The 23,379-nt window shown below is 45.8% G+C and overlaps 1 protein-coding gene across 1 annotated transcript in view; it reads left to right on the top strand.

The window, feature by feature from the left end:
- The window catches only part of LOC139382750 (guanylate cyclase soluble subunit alpha-2-like), a 109,247-nt gene that overhangs the window by 74,645 nt on the left and 11,223 nt on the right, over window positions 1–23,379 (top strand). The window contains exon 7 of the mRNA XM_071126870.1: window positions 9,381–9,524. Coding sequence (XP_070982971.1) covers window positions 9,381–9,524 — 144 coding nt within the window. The remainder of the gene's footprint in view (window positions 1–9,380; window positions 9,525–23,379) is intronic.

Genomic DNA, 23,379 nt, shown 5'->3' on the forward strand with positions numbered 1-23,379 from the left:
CACCTGTTTGACTACCAGTGTGGAATCCTAGATGTGAATAAGGTGGGAACACACCTGTTTGACTACCAGTGTGGAATCCTAGATGTGTATAAGGTGGGAACACACCTGTTTGACTACCAGTGTGGAATCCTAGATGTGTATAAGGTGGGAACACACCTGTTTGACTACCAGTGTGGAATCCTAGATGTGAATAAGGTGGGAACACACCTGTTTGACTACCAGTGTGGAATCCTAGATGTGTATAAGGTGGGAACACACCTGTTTGACTACCAGTGTGGAATCCTAGATGTGTATAAGGTGGGAACACACCTGTTTGACTACCAGTGTGGAATCCTAGATGTGAATAAGGTGGGAACACACCTGTTTGACTACCAGTGTGGAATCCTAGATGTGAATAAGGTGGGAACACACCTGTTTGACTACCAGTGTGGAATCCTAGATGTGTATAAGGTAGGAACACACACCTGTTTGACTACCAGTGTGGAATCCTAGATGTGTATAAGGTGGGAACACACCTGTTTGACTACCAGTGTGGAATCCTAGATGTGAATAAGGTGGGAACACACCTGTTTGACTACCAGTGTGGAATCCTAGATGTGTATAAGGTGGGAACACACCTGTTTGACTACCAGTGTGGAATCCTAGATGTGAATAAGGTGGGAACACACCTGTTTGACTACCAGTGTGGAATCCTAGATGTGAATAAGGTGGGAACACACCTGTTTGACTACCAGTGTGGAATCCTAGATGTGTATAAGGTGGGAACACACCTGTTTGACTACCAGTGTGGAATCCTAGATGTGAATAAGGTGGGAACACACCTGTTTGACTACCAGTGTGGAATCCTAGATGTGAATAAGGTGGGAACACACCTGTTTGACTACCAGTGTGGAATCCTAGATGTGAATAAGGTGGGAACACACCTGTTTGACTACCAGTGTGGAATCCTAGATGTGAATAAGGTGGGAACACACCTGTTTGACTACCAGTGTGGAATCCTAGATGTGAATAAGGTAGGAACACACACCTGTTTGACTACCAGTGTGGAATCCTAGATGTGTATAAGGTGGGAACACACCTGTTTGACTACCAGTGTGGAATCCTAGATGTGTATAAGGTAGGAACACACACCTGTTTGACTACCAGTGTGGAATCCTAGATGTGTATAAGGTAGGAACACACACCTGTTTGACTACCAGTGTGGAATCCTAGATGTGTATAAGGTGGGAACACACCTGTTTGACTACCAGTGTGGAATCCTAGATGTGAATAAGGTGGGAACACACACCTGTTTGACTACCAGTGTGGAATCCTAGATGTGAATAAGGTGGGAACACACCTGTTTGACTACCAGTGTGGAATCCTAGATGTGAATAAGGTGGGAACACACCTGTTTGACTACCAGTGTGGAATCCTAGATGTGAATAAGGTAGGAACACACCTGTTTGACTACCAGTGTGGAATCCTAGATGTGTATAAGGTAGGAACACACCTGTTTGACTACCAGTGTGGAATCCTAGATGTGTATAAGGTAGGAACACACACCTGTTTGACTACCAGTGTGGAATCCTAGATGTGTATAAGGTGGGAACACACCTGTTTGACTACCAGTGTGGAATCCTAGATGTGTATAAGGTGGGAACACACCTGTTTGACTACCAGTGTGGAATCCTAGATGTGTATAAGGTGGGAACACACCCTGTTTGACTACCAGTGTGGAATCCTAGATGTGAATAAGGTGGGAACACACCTGTTTGACTACCAGTGTGGAATCCTAGATGTGTATAAGGTGGGAACACACCTGTTTGACTACCAGTGTGGAATCCTAGATGTGAATAAGGTGGGAACACACACTGTTTGACTACCAGTGTGGAATCCTAGATGTGTATAAGGTGGGAACACACCTGTTTGACTACCAGTGTGGAATCCTAGATGTGAATAAGGTGGGAACACACACCTGTTTGACTACCAGTGTGGAATCCTAGATGTGTATAAGGTGGGAACACACCTGTTTGACTACCAGTGTGGAATCCTAGATGTGAATAAGGTGGGAACACACACCTGTTTGACTACCAGTGTGGAATCCTAGATGTGTATAAGGTAGGAACACACCTGTTTGACTACCAGTGTGGAATCCTAGATGTGTATAAGGTGGGAACACACCTGTTTGACTACCAGTGTGGAATCCTAGATGTGTATAAGGTAGGAACACACACCTGTTTGACTACCAGTGTGGAATCCTAGATGTGTATAAGGTGGGAACACACCTGTTTGACTACCAGTGTGGAATCCTAGATGTGTATAAGGTGGGAACACACCTGTTTGACTACCAGTGTGGAATCCTAGATGTGAATAAGGTAGGAACACACCTGTTTGACTACCAGTGTGGAATCCTAGATGTGTATAAGGTGGGAACACACCTGTTTGACTACCAGTGTGGAATCCTAGATGTGAATAAGGTGGGAACACACACCTGTTTGACTACCAGTGTGGAATCCTAGATGTGTATAAGGTAGGAACACACCTGTTTGACTACCAGTGTGGAATCCTAGATGTGTATAAGGTGGGAACACACACCTGTTTGACTACCAGTGTGGAATCCTAGATGTGTATAAGGTAGGAACACACACCTGTTTGACTACCAGTGTGGAATCCTAGATGTGAATAAGGTGGGAACACACCTATTTGACTACCAGTGTGGAATCCTAGATGTGTATAAGGTGGGAACACACCTGTTTGACTACCAGTGTGGAATCCTAGATGTGTATAAGGTAGGAACACACACCTGTTTGACTACCAGTGTGGAATCCTAGATGTGTATAAGGTGGGAACACACCTGTTTGACTACCAGTGTGGAATCCTAGATGTGAATAAGGTGGGAACACACCTGTTTGACTACCAGTGTGGAATCCTAGATGTGTATAAGGTGGGAACACACCTGTTTGACTACCAGTGTGGAATCCTAGATGTGTATAAGGTAGGAACACACCTGTTTGACTACCAGTGTGGAATCCTAGATGTGAATAAGGTGGGAACACACCTGTTTGACTACCAGTGTGGAATCCTAGATGTGAATAAGGTGGGAACACACCTGTTTGACTACCAGTGTGGAATCCTAGATGTGTATAAGGTAGGAACACACACCTGTTTGACTACCAGTGTGGAATCCTAGATGTGTATAAGGTGGGAACACACCTGTTTGACTACCAGTGTGGAATCCTAGATGTGAATAAGGTGGGAACACACCTGTTTGACTACCAGTGTGGAATCCTAGATGTGTATAAGGTGGGAACACACCTGTTTGACTACCAGTGTGGAATCCTAGATGTGAATAAGGTGGGAACACACCTGTTTGACTACCAGTGTGGAATCCTAGATGTGAATAAGGTGGGAACACACCTGTTTGACTACCAGTGTGGAATCCTAGATGTGTATAAGGTGGGAACACACCTGTTTGACTACCAGTGTGGAATCCTAGATGTGAATAAGGTGGGAACACACCTGTTTGACTACCAGTGTGGAATCCTAGATGTGAATAAGGTGGGAACACACCTGTTTGACTACCAGTGTGGAATCCTAGATGTGAATAAGGTGGGAACACACCTGTTTGACTACCAGTGTGGAATCCTAGATGTGAATAAGGTGGGAACACACCTGTTTGACTACCAGTGTGGAATCCTAGATGTGAATAAGGTAGGAACACACACCTGTTTGACTACCAGTGTGGAATCCTAGATGTGTATAAGGTGAGAACACACCTGTTTGACTACCAGTGTGGAATCCTAGATGTGTATAAGGTAGGAACACACACCTGTTTGACTACCAGTGTGGAATCCTAGATGTGTATAAGGTAGGAACACACACCTGTTTGACTACCAGTGTGGAATCCTAGATGTGTATAAGGTGGGAACACACCTGTTTGACTACCAGTGTGGAATCCTAGATGTGAATAAGGTGGGAACACACACCTGTTTGACTACCAGTGTGGATTCCTAGATGTGAATAAGGTGGGAACACACCTGTTTGACTACCAGTGTGGAATCCTAGATGTGAATAAGGTGGGAACACACACCTGTTTGACTACCAGTGTGGAATCCTAGATGTGAATAAGGTAGGAACACACCTGTTTGACTACCAGTGTGGAATCCTAGATGTGTATAAGGTAGGAACACACCTGTTTGACTACCAGTGTGGAATCCTAGATGTGTATAAGGTAGGAACACACACCTGTTTGACTACCAGTGTGGAATCCTAGATGTGTATAAGGTAGGAACACACACCTGTTTGACTACCAGTGTGGAATCCTAGATGTGTATAAGGTGGGAACACACCTGTTTGACTACCAGTGTGAAATCCTAGATGTGTATAAGGTGGGAACACACACCTGTTTGACTACCAGTGTGGAATCCTAGATGTGAATAAGGTAGGAACACACCTGTTTGACTACCAGTGTGGAATCCTAGATGTGTATAAGGTGGGAACACCTGTTTGACTACCAGTGTGGAATCCTAGATGTGAATAAGGTGGGAACACACACCTGTTTGACTACCAGTGTGGAATCCTAGATGTGTATAAGGTAGGAACACACCTGTTTGACTACCAGTGTGGAATCCTAGATGTGTATAAGGTAGGAACACACACCTGTTTGACTACCAGTGTGGAATCCTAGATGTGTATAAGGTAGGAACACACACCTGTTTGACTACCAGTGTGGAATCCTAGATGTGTATAAGGTGGGAACACACCTGTTTGACTACCAGTGTGGAATCCTAGATGTGTATAAGGTGGGAACACACACCTGTTTGACTACCAGTGTGGAATCCTAGATGTGAATAAGGTAGGAACACACCTGTTTGACTACCAGTGTGGAATCCTAGATGTGAATAAGGTGGGAACACACCTGTTTGACTACCAGTGTGGAATCCTAGATGTGTATAAGGTAGGAACACACCTGTTTGACTACCAGTGTGGAATCCTAGATGTGTATAAGGTGGGAACACACACCTGTTTGACTACCAGTGTGGAATCCTAGATGTGAATAAGGTGGGAACACACCTGTTTGACTACCAGTGTGGAATCCTAGATGTGAATAAGGTAGGAACACACACCTGTTTGACTACCAGTGTGGAATCCTAGATGTGAATAAGGTGGGAACACACCTGTTTGACTACCAGTGTGGAATCCTAGATGTGTATAAGGTGGGAACACACCTGTTTGACTACCAGTGTGGAATCCTAGATGTGTATAAGGTGGGAACACACACCTGTTTGACTACCAGTGTGGAATCCTAGATGTGAATAAGGTGGGAACACACTTGTTTGACTACCAGTGTGGAATCCTAGATGTGTATAAGGTGGGAACACACCTGTTTGACTACCAGTGTGGAATCCTAGATGTGTATAAGGTGGGAACACACCTGTTTGACTACCAGTGTGGAATCCTAGATGTGTATAAGGTAGGAACACACACCTGTTTGACTACCAGTGTGGAATCCTAGATGTGAATAAGGTGGGAACACACCTGTTTGACTACCAGTGTGGAATCCTAGATGTGAATAAGGTGGGAACACACCTGTTTGACTACCAGTGTGGAATCCTAGATGTGTATAAGGTAGGAACACACCTGTTTGACTACCAGTGTGGAATCCTAGATGTGAATAAGGTGGGAACACACCTGTTTGACTACCAGTGTGGAATCCTAGATGTGTATAAGGTAGGAACACACACCTGTTTGACTACCAGTGTGGAATCCTAGATGTGTATAAGGTGGGAACACACCTGTTTGACTACCAGTGTGGAATCCTAGATGTGAATAAGGTGGGAACACACCTGTTTGACTACCAGTGTGGAATCCTAGATGTGTATAAGGTAGGAACACACACCTGTTTGACTACCAGTGTGGAATCCTAGATGTGTATAAGGTGGGAACACACCTGTTTGACTACCAGTGTGGAATCCTAGATGTGTATAAGGTGGGAACACACCTGTTTGACTACCAGTGTGGAATCCTAGATGTGTATAAGGTGGGAACACATCTGTTTGACTACCAGTGTGGAATCCTAGATGTGTATAAGGTAGGAACACACCTGTTTGACTACCAGTGTGGAATCCTAGATGTGTATAAGGTAGGAACACACACCTGTTTGACTACCAGTGTGGAATCCTAGATGTGTATAAGGTAGGAACACACCTGTTTGACTACCAGTGTGGAATCCTAGATGTGAATAAGGTGGGAACACACCTGTTTGACTACCAGTGTGGAATCCTAGATGTGTATAAGGTGGGAACACACCTGTTTGACTACCAGTGTGGAATCCTAGATGTGTATAAGGTGGGAACACACCTGTTTGACTACCAGTGTGGAATCCTAGATGTGTATAAGGTAGGAACACACACCTGTTTGACTACCAGTGTGGAATCCTAGATGTGAATAAGGTGGGAACACACCTGTTTGACTACCAGTGTGGAATCCTAGATGTGTATAAGGTAGGAACACACCTGTTTGACTACCAGTGTGGAATCCTAGATGTGAATAAGGTGGGAACACACCTGTTTGACTACCAGTGTGGAATCCTAGATGTGTATAAGGTAGGAACACACCTGTTTGACTACCAGTGTGGAATCCTAGATGTGTATAAGGTAGGAACACACCTGTTTGACTACCAGTGTGGAATCCTAGATGTGTTTAAGGTAGGAACACACACCTGTTTGACTACCAGTGTGGAATCCTAGATGTGAATAAGGTAGGAACACACCTGTTTGACTACCAGTGTGGAATCCTAGATGTGAATAAGGTAGGAACACACACCTGTTTCACATCACAAACTGTACAGTGCATGCATGCTTGTTGTTATATGTTTCAGGGTTTGGGTCGATTCTGAATTGAGTTACGAATTGCTCTTTAATTTCAAAGCAAGAATTTAGATTGCAGAATTTAGATTGCATTCAAATTAAAGGAAGTAGAATATAATTAAATTAATTTCAAATGACTTATTTATTCTACACATCACCATAGCAATGTTTATTTTGACTTGGTTACCAATACCATTTAGCATTAGATTGGAACATTTCATCTTTAAAACTCATTTTCCTAAAACAGTAAAAAATTATTTGTAATGTTCTGAGTGTAGTGGGTGAGAAGTCAGGCGCAGGAAGCAGAGAGTTCAGGGGAGTGCTATTTTAATGCACAACAACGGCGAACATAAGCCAACCCCACGAAAACACAGGGCGTAATACAAAACAAACGCCCCAAACAGGGGGACTTAAACTGTCCAGAAAAGACCCACGAAATGGGAAAGCACGTAACTCACAGACGTGCACACAAGTTTACGCAACACAGAAGGTCACAATAATTAATCCCGCACAAGGAACCAGGTGGGCCGGCTGACTAAATAAAGCCTCACTAATTATACATAATTCAAAACAGGTGCACTCAATGAACACATAAGGAGGGGGAGGAAATAATCAGTGGCAGCTAGTAGGCCGGCCGCCGAGCGCCACCCGAACGGGAAGGGGAGCCACCTTCGGTCGGAGTCGTGACAGAATTAGTGGTCTAGAAATACTCTAAGATCATGTTGTGAGTTGTCTTTAATAATTCATAACTCCCTTAAATGTTTTTAAATATCAGAAACAAAATGTTTTCCCATAATGCATTAGATCAAACTGTTTGACATATTTGAGTTCAAATAAAACTCATATTGTAATGGTCTTCTTCCTCCTCTGACGAGGAGTAGTAGGAAGGATCGGAGGACCAATGCGCAGCGTGGTTAGTGTCCATATTGTTTTAATGAGAATACTGAACACTGAACAAAAACTATAAAACGAACAGTCCTGAACGGTGAAGCAAAACACAGAACAGAAAATAATCACCCACAACTCAGGCGTGAAAACAGGCTGCCTAAGTATGGTTCTCAATCAGGGACAACGATTGACTGCTGCCTCTGATTGAGAACCATACCAGGCCAAACACAGAAATCCCAAACCATAGAAAAAAGAACATAGACTGCCCACCCCAACTCACACCCTGACCACACTAGAACAAAGACAAAACAAAGGAACTAAGGTCAGGACGTGACACATATTTCAAATGGTATGTGTATTGGTTGTATTAATAAGTGGTAGATTTATCAAATGAATGAGATTTTCATGTTACACATCTCAGTTGACTCAAATCAAATTAAATTCAAATTATGCTTCCTGTGGAGTGTGGCCAATTGAAATTAAATTGAAATTCATTGTTTGAATTGGATTAAATTCAGAAATGCTGAATTGACTCCAATCCTGAAATGTGTCATCTGTCCACATAGGAGAGGTATAGTGCAATTGAGTAATGGTGCTGCCGTGGGTAAATACAAGGATCAATCAAGTTGTGTTTTATATCAGCACTGTGTGTGTGCGTGTGTGTGCGTGCGTGCATATGTATCGGGTGGAAAAACACACTGATTAATGGCTAATGCAACAGTGCTTAACAACATTGTGTCAATACTGGCTGCCTGACAGAGTGGTATTACAACAAGGCCCAGTGCGTCCATTAACAACCATCACTCCCTCCATCCATCTAGCACTACATCAGCTCTCGTCCTTCGCCAGCTCTCTATCCATCCCTCCATCCATCTAGCACTACATCAGCTCTCGTCCTTCGCCAGCTCTCTATCCATCCCTCCATCCATCTAGCACTACATCAGCTCTCGTCCTTCGCCAGCTCTCTATCCATCCCTCCATCCATCTAGCACTACATCAGCTCTCGTCCTTTGCCAGCTCTCTATCCATCCCTCCATCGATCTAGCACTACATCAGCTCTCGTCCTTCGCTAGCTCTCTATCCATCCCTCCATCCATCTAGCACTACATCAGCTCTCGTCCTTTGCCAGCTCTCTATCCATCCCTCCATCCATCTAGCACTACATCAGCTCTCGTCCTTCGCCAGCTCTCTATCCATCCCTCCATCCATCTAGCACTACATCAGCTCTCGTCCTTCGCCAGGGTTTGAGTCAGCACAGATACAACAGCTTTTCTTACCCTTCCTTTCCTTTCTCCTCAACCTTCTACTTTTTTACTTGACTCTTCCCCTTCTCTCTTTCTACTTCTATTTCCTCTCGTCTCCACTTTCTCCTCTCCCCCTCTATTTTCCTGCTCTATGTGAGGAGGGGGAGTCCCATATGTTCCCATTGTCATGGTTAATCTGGATAAATTACTGTGACTGGAAGAAAATAAGAGTTGTGTTTCTTGTCGTCAGGTACAGCTTGTCTGAGTGTTTATTTTAATTCTGACAATAACCCTGTCAGGATAAATGTTATGAAAATATTTTAATTTGATTAAGTATAGAACTCAAATCAAATGAAATCGTCATGGCTTCATGGACTCTTCTCCAATCCCCATATAGATTGAGACTATAGGCGACGCCTACTGTGTTGCGGGCGGGCTTCACCGGAAGATTGACAGCCATGCCAAGCCAATCGCACTCATGGCCCTGAAGATGATGGAGCTGTCAGAGGAGGTGTTAACGCCGGACGGCAAATCCATCAAGGTGAGTCTTCGCTTGGCACAGGAGAGGGGATGGGCTATATCTCCCTTACTATCTTTTTCTGTCATCTTTTCTATCTCCCTTTTCACTCCTCCTCTTTTTCCTCCCTTCTTTCTTTCTTTCTTTATTTCTTTCAAATTTATTTATATACAGTGCCTTGCGAAAGTATTCGGCCCCCTTGAACTTTGCGACCTTTTGCCACAGTTCAGGCTTCACGCAATTTTTCTGTGAAAAATCAACAACAAGTGGGACACAATCATGAAGTGGAACGACATTTATTGGATATTTCAAACTTTTTTAACAAATCAAAAACTGAAAAATTGGGCGTGCAAAATTATTCAGCCCCTTTGCTTTCAGTGCAGCAAACTCTCTCCAGAAGTTCAGTGAGGATCTCTGAATGATCCAATGTTGGCCTAAATGACTAATGATGATAAATACAATCCACCTGTGTGTAATCAAGTCTCCGTATAAATGCACCTGCACTGTGATAGTCTCAGAGGTCCGTTAAAAGCGCAGAGAGCATCATGAAGAACAAGGAACACACCAGGCAGGTCCGAGATACTGTTGTGAAGAAGTTTAAAGCCGGATTTGGATACAAAAAGATTTCCCAAGCTTTAAACATCCCAAAGAGCACTGTGCAAGCGATAATATTGAAATGGAAGGAGTATCAGACCACTGCAAATCTACCAAGACCTGGCCGTCCCTCTAAACTTTCAGCTCATACAAGGAGAAGACTGATCAGAGATGCAGCCAAGAGGCCCATGATCACTCTGGATGAACTGCAGAGATCTACAGCTGAGGTGGGAGACTCTGTCCATAGGACAACAATCAGTCGTATATTGCACAAATCTGGCCTTTATGGAAGAGTGGCAAGAAGAAAGCCATTTCTTAAAGATATCCATAAAAAGTGTTGTTTAAAGTTTGCCACAAGCCACCTGGGAGACACACCAAACATGTGGAAGAAGGTGCTCTGGTCAGATGAAACCAAAATTGAACTTTTTGGCAACAATGCAAAACGTTATGTTTGGCGTAAAAGCAACACAGCTCATCACCCTGAACACACCATCCCCACTGTCAAACATGGTGGTGGCAGCATCATGGTTTGGGCCTGCTTTTCTTCAGCAGGGACAGGGAAGATCGTTAAAATTGATGGGAAGATGGATGGAGCCAAATACAGGACCATTCTGGAAGAAAACCTGATGGAGTCTGCAAAAGACCTGAGACTGGGACGAAGATTTGTCTTCCAACAAGACAATGATCCAAAACATAAAGCAAAATCTACAATGGAATGGTTCAATAATAAACATATCCAGGTGTTAGAATGGCCAAGTCAAAGTCCAGACCTGAATCCAATCGAGAATCTGTGGAAAGAACTGAAAACTGCTGTTCACAAATGCTCTCCATCCAACCTCACTGAGCTTGAGCTGTTTTGCAAGGAGGAATGGGAAAAAAATGTCAGTCTCTTGATGTGCAAAACTGATAGAGACATACCCCAAGCGACTTACAGCTGTAATCGCAGCAAAAGGTGGCGCTACAAAGTATTAACTTAAGGGGGCTGAATAATTTTGCACGCCCAATTTTTCCGTTTTTGATTTGTTAAAAAAGTTTTAAATATCCAATAAATGTCGTTCCACTTCATGATTGTGTCCCACTTGTTGTTGATTCTTCACAACAAAATACAGTTTTATATCTTTATGTTTGAAGCCTGAAATGTGGCAAAAGGTCGCAAAGTTCAAGGGGGCCGAATACTTTCGCAAGGCACTGTAGCCCTTCGTACATCAGCTGATATCTCAAAGTGCTGTACAGAAACCCAGCCTAAAACCCCAAACAGCAAGCAATGCAGGTGTAGAAGCACGGTGGCTAGGAAAAACTCCCTAGAAAGGCCAAAACCTAGGAAGAAACCTAGAGAGGAACCAGGCTATGTGGGGTGGCCAGTCCTCTTCTGGCTGTGCCGGGTGGAGATTATAACAGAACATGGCCAAGATGTTCAAATGTTCATAAATGACCAGCATGGTCGAATAATAATAAGGCAGAACAGTTGAAACTGGAGCAGCAGCACAGTCAGGTGGACTGGGGACAGCAAGGAGTCATCATGTCAGGTATTCCTGGGGCATGGTCCTAGGGCTCAGGTCCTCCGAGAGAGAGAAAGAAAGAGAGAATTAGAGAGAGCATATGTGGGATGGCCAGTTCTCTTCTGGCTGTGCCGGGTGGAGATTATAACAGAACATGGCCAAGATGTTCAAATGTTCATAAATGACCAGCATGGTCGAATAATAATAAGGCAGAACAGTTGAAACTGGAGCAGCAGCACGGTCAGGTGGACTGGGGGCAGCAAGGAGTCATCATGTCAGGTAGTCCTGGGGCATGGTCCTAGGGCTCAGGTCCTCCGAGAGAGAGAAAGAGAGAAGGAGAGAATTAGAGAACACACACTTAGATTCACACAGGACACCGAATAGGACAGGAGAAGTACTCCAGATATAACAAACTGACCCTAGCACCGCGACACATAAACTACTGCAGCATAAATACTGGAGGCTGAGACAGGATGGGTCAGGAGACACTGTGGCCCCATCCGAGGACACTCCCGGACAGGGCCAAACAGGAAGGATATAACCCCACCCACTTTGCCAAAGCACAGCCCCCACACCACTAGAGGGATATCTTCAACCACCAACTTACCATCCTGAGACAAGGCTGAGTATAGCCCACAAAGACCTCCGCCACGGCACAACCCAAGGGGGGGGGGGGCGCCAACCCAGACAGGATGACCACATCAGTGAATCAACCCACTCAGGTGACGCACCCCCTCCAGGGACGGCATGAGAGAGCCCCAGTAAGCCAGTGACTCAGCCCCTGCAATAGGGTTAGAGGCAGAGAATCCCAGTGGAAAGAGGGGAACCGGCCAGGTAGAGACAGCAAGGGTGGTTCGTTGCTCCAGAGCCTTTCCGTTCACCTTCCCACTCCTGGGCCAGACTACACGCAATCATATGACCCACTGAAGAGATGAGTCTTCAGTAGAGACTTGAAGGTTGAGACTGAGTTTGCGTCTCTGCATGGGTAGGCAGACCATTCCATAAAAATGGAGCTCTATAGGAGAAAGCCCTGCCTCCAGCTGTTTGCTTAGAAATTCTAGGGACAATTAGGAGGCCTGCGTCTTGTGACCGTAGCGTACGTGTAGGTATGTACGGCAGGACCAAATCAGAGAGATAGGTAGGAGCAAGCCCATGTAATGCTTTGTAGGTTAGCAGTAAAACCTTGAAATCAGCCCTTGCTTTGACAGGAAGCCAGTGTAGAGAGGCTAGCACTGGAGTAATATGATCACATTTTTTGGTTCTAGTCAGGATTCTAGCAGCCGTAATTAGCACTAACTGAAGTTTATTTAGTGCTTTATCCGGGTAGCCGGAAAGTAGAGCATTGCAGTAGTCTAACCTATAAGTGACAAAAGCATGGATACATTTTTCTGTATCATTTTTGGATAGAAAGTTTCTGATTTTTGCAATGTTACGTAGATGGAAAAAAGCTGTCCTTGAAATGGTCTTGATATGTTCTTCAAAAGAGAGATCAGGGTCCAGAGTAACGCCGAGGTCCTTCACAGTTTTATTTGAGACGACTGTACAACCATTAAGATTAATTGTCAGATTCAACAGAAGATCTCTTTGTTTCTTGGGACCTAGAACAAGCATCTCTGTTTTGTCTGAGTTTAAAAGTAGAAAGTTTGCAGCCATCCACTTCCTTATGTCTGAAACACATACTTCTAGCAAGGGAAATTTTGGGGCTTCACCATGTTTCATTGAAATGTACAGCTGTGTGTCATCCGCATAGCAGTGAAAGTTAACATTATGTTTTCGAATAACATCCCCAAGAGGTAAAATATATAGTGAAAACAATAGTGGTCCCAAAACGGAACCTTGAGGAACACCGAAATGTACAGTTGATTTGTCAGAGGACAAACCATTCACAGAGACAAACTGATATCTTTCCGACAGATAAGATCTAAACCAGGCCAGAACTTGTCCGTGTAGACCAATTTGGGTTTCCAATCTCTCCAAAAGAATGTGGTGATCGATGGTATCAAAGGCAGCACTAAGGTCTAGGAGCACGAGGACAGATGCAGAGCCTCGGTCCGATGCCATTAAAATGTAATTTACCACCTTCACAAGTGCCGTCTCAGTGCTATGATGGGGTCTAAAACCAGACTAAAGCATTTCGTATACATTGTTTGTCTTCAGGAAGGCAGTGAGTTGTTGCGCAACAGCCTTTTCTAAACATTTTGAGAGGAATGGAAGATTCGATATAGGCCGATTTTTTATATTTTCTGGGTCAAGGTTTGGCTTTTTCAAGAGAGGCTTTATTACTGCCATTTTTAGTGAGTTTGGTACACATCCGGTGGATAGAGAGCCGTTTATTATGTTCAACATAGGAGGGCCAAGCACAGGAAGGTCCTGGCAGAGTTGTGCAGACTCAGGACAACTGAGCTTTGAAGGAATACGCAGATTTAAGGAGGAGTCCGTAATTTGCTTTCTAATAATCATATGTTATGGGGAGTGAATGAGGACCCAAAAGCGAACTAACTTAAACAGAGCTTCTTTAATAACCAAACATAGGTAGGCTCAGATAGACCGGCAGATTCCGACAGGACAGGACAAGGTTACAGCAAACATGACGATAGTCTGGCTCAGGCATGAAACACAACAAACAAGAATCCGACAAGGACAGGAACAGAAACAGAGAGAGATATAGGGACCTAATCAGAGGGAAAAAGGGAACAGGTGGGAAACGGGGTGAATGGGTAGTTAGAGGAGACAAGGAACAGCTGGGGGAAAGCGGGGGAGAAAAGGTAACCTAACAACGACCAGCAGAGGGAGACAGGGTGAAGGGAAAGGACAGAGACAAGACACAACATGACAGTACATGACAGTACCCCCCCACTCACCGAGCGCCTCCTGGCGCACTCGAGGAGGAAACCTGGCGGCAACGGAGGAAATCCTCGATCAGCGCACGGTCCAGCACGTCCCGAGAGGGAACCCAACTCCTCTCCTCAGGACCGTACCCCTCCCAATCTACGAGGTACTGGTGACCACGGCCCCGAGGACGCATGTCCAAAATTCTACGGACCCTGTAGATGGGTGCGCCCTCGACAAGGATGGGGGGGGGGGGGGGGAAGACGAGCGGGGGCGCGAAGGACGGGCTTGATGCAGGAGACATGGAAGACCGGGTGGACGCGACGAAGGTATCGCGGAAGAAGAAGTCGAACTGCGACAGGATTAATGACCCGAGAAATACGGAACGGACCAATGAACCGCGGGGTCAACTTGCGAGAAGCCGTCTTAAGGGGAAGGTTCTGAGTGGAGAGCCAAACTCTCTGACCGCGACAATATCTAGGACTCTTAGTTCTACGCTTATTAGCAGCCCTCACAGTCTGCGTCCTATAACGGCAAAGTGCAGACCTGACCCTCTTCCAGGTGCGCTCGCAACGTTGGACAAAAGCCTGAGCGGAGGGGACGCTGGACTCGGCGAACTGAGATGAGAACAGCGGAGGCTGGTACCCGAGGCTACTCTGAAAAGGAGATAGCCCGGTCGCAGACGAAGGAAGCGAGTTGTGGGCGTATTCTGCCCAGGGGAGCTGTTCTGACCAAGACGCAGGGTTACGAAAAGAAAGACTGCGTAAGATGCGACCAATAGTCTGATTGGCCCGTTCTGCTTGACCGTTAGACTGGGGGTGAAAGCCGGAAGAGAGACTGACGGAAGCCCCAATCAAACGGCAAAACTCCCTCCAAAATTGAGACGTGAATTGCGGACCTCTGTCCGAAACGACGTCTGACGGAAGGCCATGAATTCTGAAAACATTCTCGATGATGATTTGTGCCGTCTCTTTAGCAGAAGGAAGCTTAGCAAGGGGAATGAAATGAGCCGCCTTAGAGAACCTATCGACAACCGTAAGAATAACAGTCTTCCCCGCTGACGAAGGCAGTCCGGTGACAAAATCTAAGGCGATGTGAGACCACGGTCGAGAGGGAATAGGAAGCGGCCTGAGACGGCCGGCAGGAGGAGAGTTACCGGACTTAGTCTGCGCGCAGACCGAACAAGCAGCCACGAAACGACGCGTGTCATGCTCCCGGGTGGGCCACCAAAAACGCTGGCGAATGGAAGCAAGCGTACCCCGAACGCCAGGGTGGCCGGCTAACTTGGCAGAGTGAGCCCACTGAAGAACGGCCAGACGAGTAGGAACGGGAACGAAAAGAAGGTTCCTAGGACAAGCGCGCGGCGACGGAGTGTGAGTGAGCGCTTGTTTTACCTGCCTCTCAATTCCCCAGACAGTCAACCCGACAACACGCCCCTCAGGGAGAATCCCCTCGGGGTCAGTGGAGGCTACTGAAGAACTGAAGAGACGAGACAAAGCATCAGGCTTGGTGTTCTTAGAGCCCGGACGATAAGAAATCACGAACTCGAAACGAGCGAAAAACAGCGCCCAACGCGCCTGACGCGCATTAAGTCGTTTGGCAGAACGGATGTACTCAAGGTTCCTATGGTCAGTCCAAACGACAAAAGGAACGGTCGCCCCCTCCAACCACTGTCGCCATTCGCCTAGGGCTAACCGGATGGCGAGCAGTTCGCGGTTACCCACATCATAGTTACGTTCCGACGGCGACAGGCGATGAGAAAAATACGCGCATGGGTGGACCTTGTCGTCAGAGAGGGAGCGCTGAGAAAGGATGGCTCCCACGCCCACCTCTGACGCGTCAACCTCGACAACGAACTGTCTAGAGACGTCAGGTGTAACAAGGATAGGAGCGGATGTAAAACGATTCTTGAGGAGATCAAAAGCTCCCTGGGCGGAAACGGACCACTTAAAGCACGTCTTGACAGAAGTAAGGGCTGTGAGAGGAGCTGCCACCTGACCGAAATTACGGATGAAACGACGATAGAAGTTCGCGAAGCCGAGAAAGCGCTGCAGCTCGACGCGTGACTTAGGGACGGGCCAATCAATGACAGCTTGGACCTTAGCGGGATCCATCTTAATGCCTTCAGCGGAAATAACAGAACCGAGAAATGTGACGGAGGAGGCATGAAAAGTGCACTTCTCAGCCTTCACAAAAAGACAATTCTCTAAAAGGCGCTGGAGGACACGTCGAACGTGCTGAACATGAATCTGGAGTGACGGTGAAAAAATCAGGATATCGTCAAGGTAAACGAAAACAAAGATGTTCAGCATGTCTCTCAGGACATCATTGACTAATGCCTGAAAGACAGCTGGAGCGTTAGCGAGGCCGAAAGGAAGAACCCGGTATTCAAAGTGCCCTAACGGAGTGTTAAACGCCGTCTTCCACTCGTCCCCCTCCCTGATGCGCACGAGATGGTAAGCGTTACGAAGGTCCAACTTAGTGAAAAACCTGGCTCCCTGCAGGATCTCGAAGGCTGAAGACATAAGAGGAAGCGGATAACGATTCTTCACTGTTATGTCATTCAGCCCTCGATAATCTATGCAGGGGCGCAGAGACCCGTCCTTCTTCTTGACAAAAAAAAACCCCGCTCCGGCGGGAGAGGAGGAGGGGACTATGGTACCGGCGTCAAGAGCTACAGACAAATAATCTTCGAGAGCCTTACGTTCTGGAGCCGACAGAGAGTATAGTCTACCCCGGGGGGGGGTGGTTCCCGGAAGGAGATCAATACTACAATCATACGACCGGTGTGGAGGAAGAGAGGTGGCCCTGGACCGACTGAACACCGTGCGCAGATCGTGATATTCCTCCGGCACCCCTGTCAAATCACCAGGCTCCTCCTGTGAAGAAGAGACAGAGGAAACAGGAGGGATAGCAGACATTAAACATTTCACATGACAAGAGACGTTCCAGGAGAGGATAGAATTACTAGACCAATTAATGGAAGGATTATGACAAACTAGCCAGGGATGGCCCAAAACAACAGGTGTAAAAGGTGAACGAAAAATTAAAAAAGAAATGGTTTCACTATGATTACCAGAAACAGTGAGGGTTAAAGGTAGCGTCTCACGCTGAATCCTGGGGAGAGGACTACCATCCAGGGCGAACAAGGCCGTGGGCTCCTTTAACTGTCTGAGAGGAATGTCATGTTCCCGAGCCCAGGTCTCGTCCATAAAACAGCCCTCCGCCCCAGAGTCTATTAAGGCACTGCAGGAAGCTGACGAACCGGTCCAGCGTAGATGGACCGACAAGGTAGTGCAGGATCTTGAAGGAGAGACAGGAGTAGTAGCGCTCACCAGTAGCCCTCCGCTTACTGACGAGCTCTGGCCTTTTACTGGACATGAAGTGACAAAATGACCAGCGGAACCGCAATAGAGACAGAGGCGGTTGGTGATTCTCCGTTCCCTCTCCTTAGTCGAGATGCGGATACCTCCCAGCTGCATGGGCTCAGCACCCAAGCCGGCAGAGGAAGATGGTAGTGATGCGGAGAGGGAGGCGACGGAGAGCGCGAGCTCCTTTCCACGAGCTCGGTGACGAAGATCAACCCGTCGCTCAATGCGAATAGCGAGTTCAATCAAGGAATCCACGCTGGAAGGAACCTCCCGGGAGAGAATCTCATCCTTTACCTCTGCGCGGAAACCCTCCAGAAGACGAGCGAGCAAGGCCGGCTCGTTCCAGCCACTGGAGACAGCAAGAGTGTGAAACTCAATAGAGTAGTCTGTTATGGATCGATTGCCTTGACATAGGGAAGACAGGGCCCTGGAAGCCTCCTCCCCAAAAACAGATCGATCAAAAACCCGTATCATCTCCTCCTTAAAGTCTTGAAACTGGTTAGTACACTCAGCCCTTGCCTCCCAGATTGCCGTGCCCCACTCACGAGCCCGTCCAATAAGGAGAGATATGACGTAGGCGACACGAGCAGTGCTCCTGGAGTAAGTGTTGGGCTGGAGAGAAAACACAATATCACACTGGGTGAGGAACGAGCGGCATTCAGTGGGCTCCCCAGAGTAACACGGCGGGTTATTGATTCTGGGCTCCGGAGATTCGAAAGCCCTGGAAGTGGCCGGTGGATCGAGGCGGAGATGGTGAACCTGTTCTGTGAGGTTGGAGACTTGGGTGGCCAGGGTCTCAACGGCATGTCGAGCAGCAGACACTTCCTGCTCGTGTCTGCCTAGCATCGCTCCCTGGATCCCGACGGCTGAGTGGAGAGGATCCGAAGTCGCTGGGTCCATTCTTGGTCGGATTCTTCTGTTATGGGGAGTGAATGAGGACCCAAAAGCGAACTAACTTAAACAGAGCTTCTTTAATAACCAAACATAGGTAGGCTCAGATAGACCGGCAGATTCCGACAGGACAGGACAAGGTTACAGCAAACATGACGATAGTCTGGCTCAGGCATGAAACACAACAAACAAGAATCCGACAAGGACAGGAACAGAAACAGAGAGAGATATAGGGACCTAATCAGAGGGAAAAAGGGAACAGGTGGGAAACGGGGTGAATGGGTAGTTAGAGGAGACAAGGAACAGCTGGGGGAAAGCGGGGGAGAAAAGGTAACCTAACAACGACCAGCAGAGGGAGACAGGGTGAAGGGAAAGGACAGAGACAAGACACAACATGACAGTACATGACATCATAATCTTTTCCTCAAAGAAGTTCATGAATTTATCACTGCTAAAGTGAAAGTCGTCCTCTCTTGGGGAATGCTGCTTTTTAGTTAGCTTTGCGACAGTATCAAAAAGGAATTTCGGATTGTTCTTATTTTCCTCAATTAAGTTAGAAAAATAGGATGATCGAGCAGCAGTAAGGGCTCTCCGGTACTGCACAGTACTGTCTTTCCAAGCTAGTTGGAAGACTTCCAGTTTGGTGTGGCGCCATTTCCATTCCAATTTTCTGGAAGCTTGCTTCAGAGCTCGGGTATTTTCTGTGTACCAGGGAGCTAGTTTCTTATGAGAAATGTTTTTAGTTTTTAGGGGTGCAACTGCATCTAGGGTATTGCGCAAGGTTATAGTGCGGTGCTGTGTTGTGCCACAGACAGAAGGGGTAACCCAGACATGTCACAGGGGCTATAGAGCTGAAACATCCATTTAGAAAGTTTTCTTACCACCAAATATGGTAGTGAGAGGAAGTCCAGTCGCTGGTAGTGGGAGAGGATGGAACTAGGTGAAACTGGGCCAAGTTGTCATTGATAAAACATCTGATCTCAAAAAATGTTTCTGTTCCCAAAACTAGAATCCGCTATGAACACAGTGCACTCAGTTTTATAAGTTTAAAAGCAGTTTTTTAGTAGGAGTGCAAGGTTGAATTGAGTTTGTGCACATGCACACTTCACAGAGGAGGCATTCCCTAATGGAATACATGCTACAACACGTCAAAAGAATCTCGCTAGCTCGTGCTTGGCTTTGCCCACCTCCTTGCTTGTTCTGCCGATTATGCTTCATTTGCTCCCACTGTAATGTGCTGTGTTGTGCTAGCTGTGTTGTATTATGTTGTGATAGGTGTGCTATGTTATGTTGTGCTAGATTGTGCTGTGTTGGTCTAGCTGTGTTGTGTTGTGCTAGCTGTGTTGTATTATGTTGTGATAGCTGTGCTATGTTATGTTGTGCTAGATTGTGCTGTGTTGGTCTAGCTGTGTTGTGTTGTGCTAGCTGTGTTGTATTATGTTGTGATAGCTGTGCTATGTTATGTTGTGCTAGATTGTGCCGTGTTGGTCTAGCTGTGTTGTGTTGTGCTAGCTGTGTTGTGCTATCTGTGTTGTGATGTGTTGTGCTAGCTGTGTTGTGATGTGTTGTGCTAGCTGTGTTGTGTTATGTTGTGCTTTATTGTGCTGTGTTGAGCTAGCTGTGTTGTGCTATCTGTGTTGTGATGTGTTGTGCTAGCTGTGTTGTGTTGTGCTGTGTTGAGCTAGCTGTGTTGTGTTGTGCTAGCTGTGTTGTGTTGTGCTAGCTGTGTTGTGTTGTGCTTGCTGTGTTGTGCTAGCTGTGTTGTTTTGTGTCATGCTAGCTGTGTTGTGCTAGCTGTGTTGTGCTAGTTGCTTCGTCCCTTTGGCTGGCTGACAGTCCCAGATGTGTGTGTGTTATAATCGTCGTGGCCCATTGGGAAGGAAGTTCTTCACCAGCTGTAGATGCTGACAATGGAGCCCCTCTCATCTCCCCCTTTACTGACGATGAGATGAAACGTGTCTTCACAAGGAAGGGAGCACACGGCATGCACACACACACACACACACACACACACACACACACACACACACACACACACACACACACACACACACACACACACACACACGGACCGACACTACAATGGGTGTGTGTTTTTGTGTGTGTACAATAAATGAGTGTTTGTGGATGTCCGTGTGCATAATAATGCTTGCAGTGTGTGATCACAGCACGTATGTGTGTAATTTACTTATTGCCGACACACCGGTCGTCACGTGATGGATAGAACATGGGAATGCGTAGTGTGCTGTTGCCATGGTGATGGGAGAATCGTGACATGGCAGCAGGGGCTGTTTTTGGCTAATTAATGCCGGTTGTTTCTGTTACGCTGTTGTTTTAATGTGTTACAGGAAATACATGAGCTTTGTGTTGGGTTGTATTGTGTTACAGGAAATACATGAGCTTTGTGTTGGGTTGTATTGTGTTACAGGAAATACATGAGCTTTGTGTTGGGTTGTATTGTGTTACAGGAAATACATGAGCTTTGTTTTGGGTTGTATTGTGTTACAGGAAATACATGAGCTTTGTGTTGGGTTGTATTGTGTTACAGGAAATACATGAGCTTTGTTTTGGGTTGTATTGTGTTACAGGAAATACATGAGCTTTGTGTTGGGTTGTATTGTGTTACAGGAAATACATGAGCTTTGTGTTGGGTTGTATTGTGTTACAGGAAATACATGAGCTTTGTTTTGGGTTGTATTGTGTTACAGGAAATACATGAGCTTTGTGTTGGGTTGTATTGTGTTACAGGAAATACATGAGCTTTGTGTTGGGTTGTATTGTGTTACAGGAAATACATGAGCTTTGTGTTGGGTTGTATTGTGTTACAGGAAATACATTAGCTTTGTGTTGGGTTGTATTGTGTTACAGGAAATACATGAGCTTTGTGTTGGGTTGTATTGTGTTACAGGAAATACATGAGCTTTGTGTTGGGTTGTATTGTGTTACAGGAAATACATGAGCTTTGTGTTGGGTTGTATTGTGTTACAGGAAATACATGAGCTTTGTGTTGGGTTGTATTGTGTTACAGAGAAGGTCACGTTCAGGCAGTCTATCTTCCTCACATCTCCATAGGTAGAGGCTCTTTTCTGTTACATCCAGCTGTCAGAGGCAACACTGACAATACAAAACATGGTGTGTGTGTGTGTGTGTGTGAGTGTGTGTGTGTGTGTGAGTGTGTGTGTGTGTGGATGGCTTCTAGCATGCTTCAACCTAGACTTTCTATTTATGGCAATCAGCAATAAAAATAACCAACCTCACACAATCTCTGTCTCTGTCTATCGGCATGACAACAAGGGTGCTGGGGATCACATGTACAGTCACGACCGAAATTATTGGCAACCTTAATAGAGATGAGTAAAAAAAGAGTGTATAAAATAAATTATACAAATACTGAACATGGGGAAATTATATTATTTTATACCAGCACAATTACTCACAGAAAAATGGGGTTTCAATTATTTGAGCCCCTATCTTTTTGAGAAAAATAGTATTCCTTGTTTAAACAAAATATTTTTCTAGAGCAATTGTGTTTGTATAAAACAATATAATTTAGCACTTTTGACCATACAATACAGCTCATTATTTATATGATTTATTAATGCTGTATTTTGTGCTCATCTTTACGAAGGGTGCCAATAATTTTGGTCGTGACTGTATGCAGCTATATGGTGAGCTGGATACAGTGCATTTGGAAAGTATTCAGACCCCTTGACTTTTCGACATTTTGTTACATTATAGCCTTATTCTGAAATGGATTAAATAGTCGTCGTCCCCCCCTCATAAATCTATACACAATACCCCATTATAACAAAGCAAAGATAGGTTTTTAGATGTTTTTGAAAAATAAATAAAGTACTGAAATATCACATTTACTTAAGTATTCAGACCCTTTACTCAGTACTTTGTTGAATCACCGTTGGCAGCGATTACAGCCTCGAGTCTTCTTAGGTATGACACTACAGGCTTGGCACACCTGTATTTGGGGAGTTTCTCCCATCCTTCTCTCCAGATCCTCTCAAACTCTGTCAGGTTGGATGGGGAGCGTCGCTGCACAACTATTTTCAGGTCTCTACAGAGATGTTAGATCGGGTTAAAGTCCAGGCTCACTCCTGCATTGTCTTGGCTGTGTGCTTAGGGTCATTGTCCTGTTGGAAGGTGAACCTTTGCCCCAGTCTGAGGTTCTGAGCGCTGTGGAGCAGGTATTCATTAAGGTTCTCTCTGTGCGTTGCTCCGTTCATCTTTCCCTCGATCCTGACTAGTCTCAGCTGAAAAAGATCCCCACAGCATGATGCTGCCACCACCATGCTTCACCATAGGGATGGTGCCAGGTTTCCTCCAGACGTGACAGTTGGCATTCAAGTTAAAGAATTCAATCTTGGTTTCATCAGACCAGAGAATCTTGTTTCTCATGGTCTGAGAGTCTTTAGGTGCCTTGTGGCAAACTCCAAGCGGGCTGTCATGTGCTTTTTACTGAGGAGTGGCTTCTGTCTGGCCACTCTACCATAAAGGTCTGATTGGTGGAGTGATGCAGAGATGGTTGTCCTTCTGGAAGGTTCTCCCATCTCCACAGAAGAACTCTGGAGATCTGTCAGAGTGACCATTGGGTTCTTGGTCACCTCCCTGACCAAGGCCCTTCTCCACCGATTGCTCAGTTTGGCAGGGAGGCCAGCTCTGGGAAGAGTCTTGGGGGTTCCA

This window comes from Oncorhynchus clarkii, chromosome 24 (assembly GCF_045791955.1).
Source record: "Oncorhynchus clarkii lewisi isolate Uvic-CL-2024 chromosome 24, UVic_Ocla_1.0, whole genome shotgun sequence".
Lineage (NCBI taxonomy): Eukaryota > Metazoa > Chordata > Actinopteri > Salmoniformes > Salmonidae > Oncorhynchus > Oncorhynchus clarkii.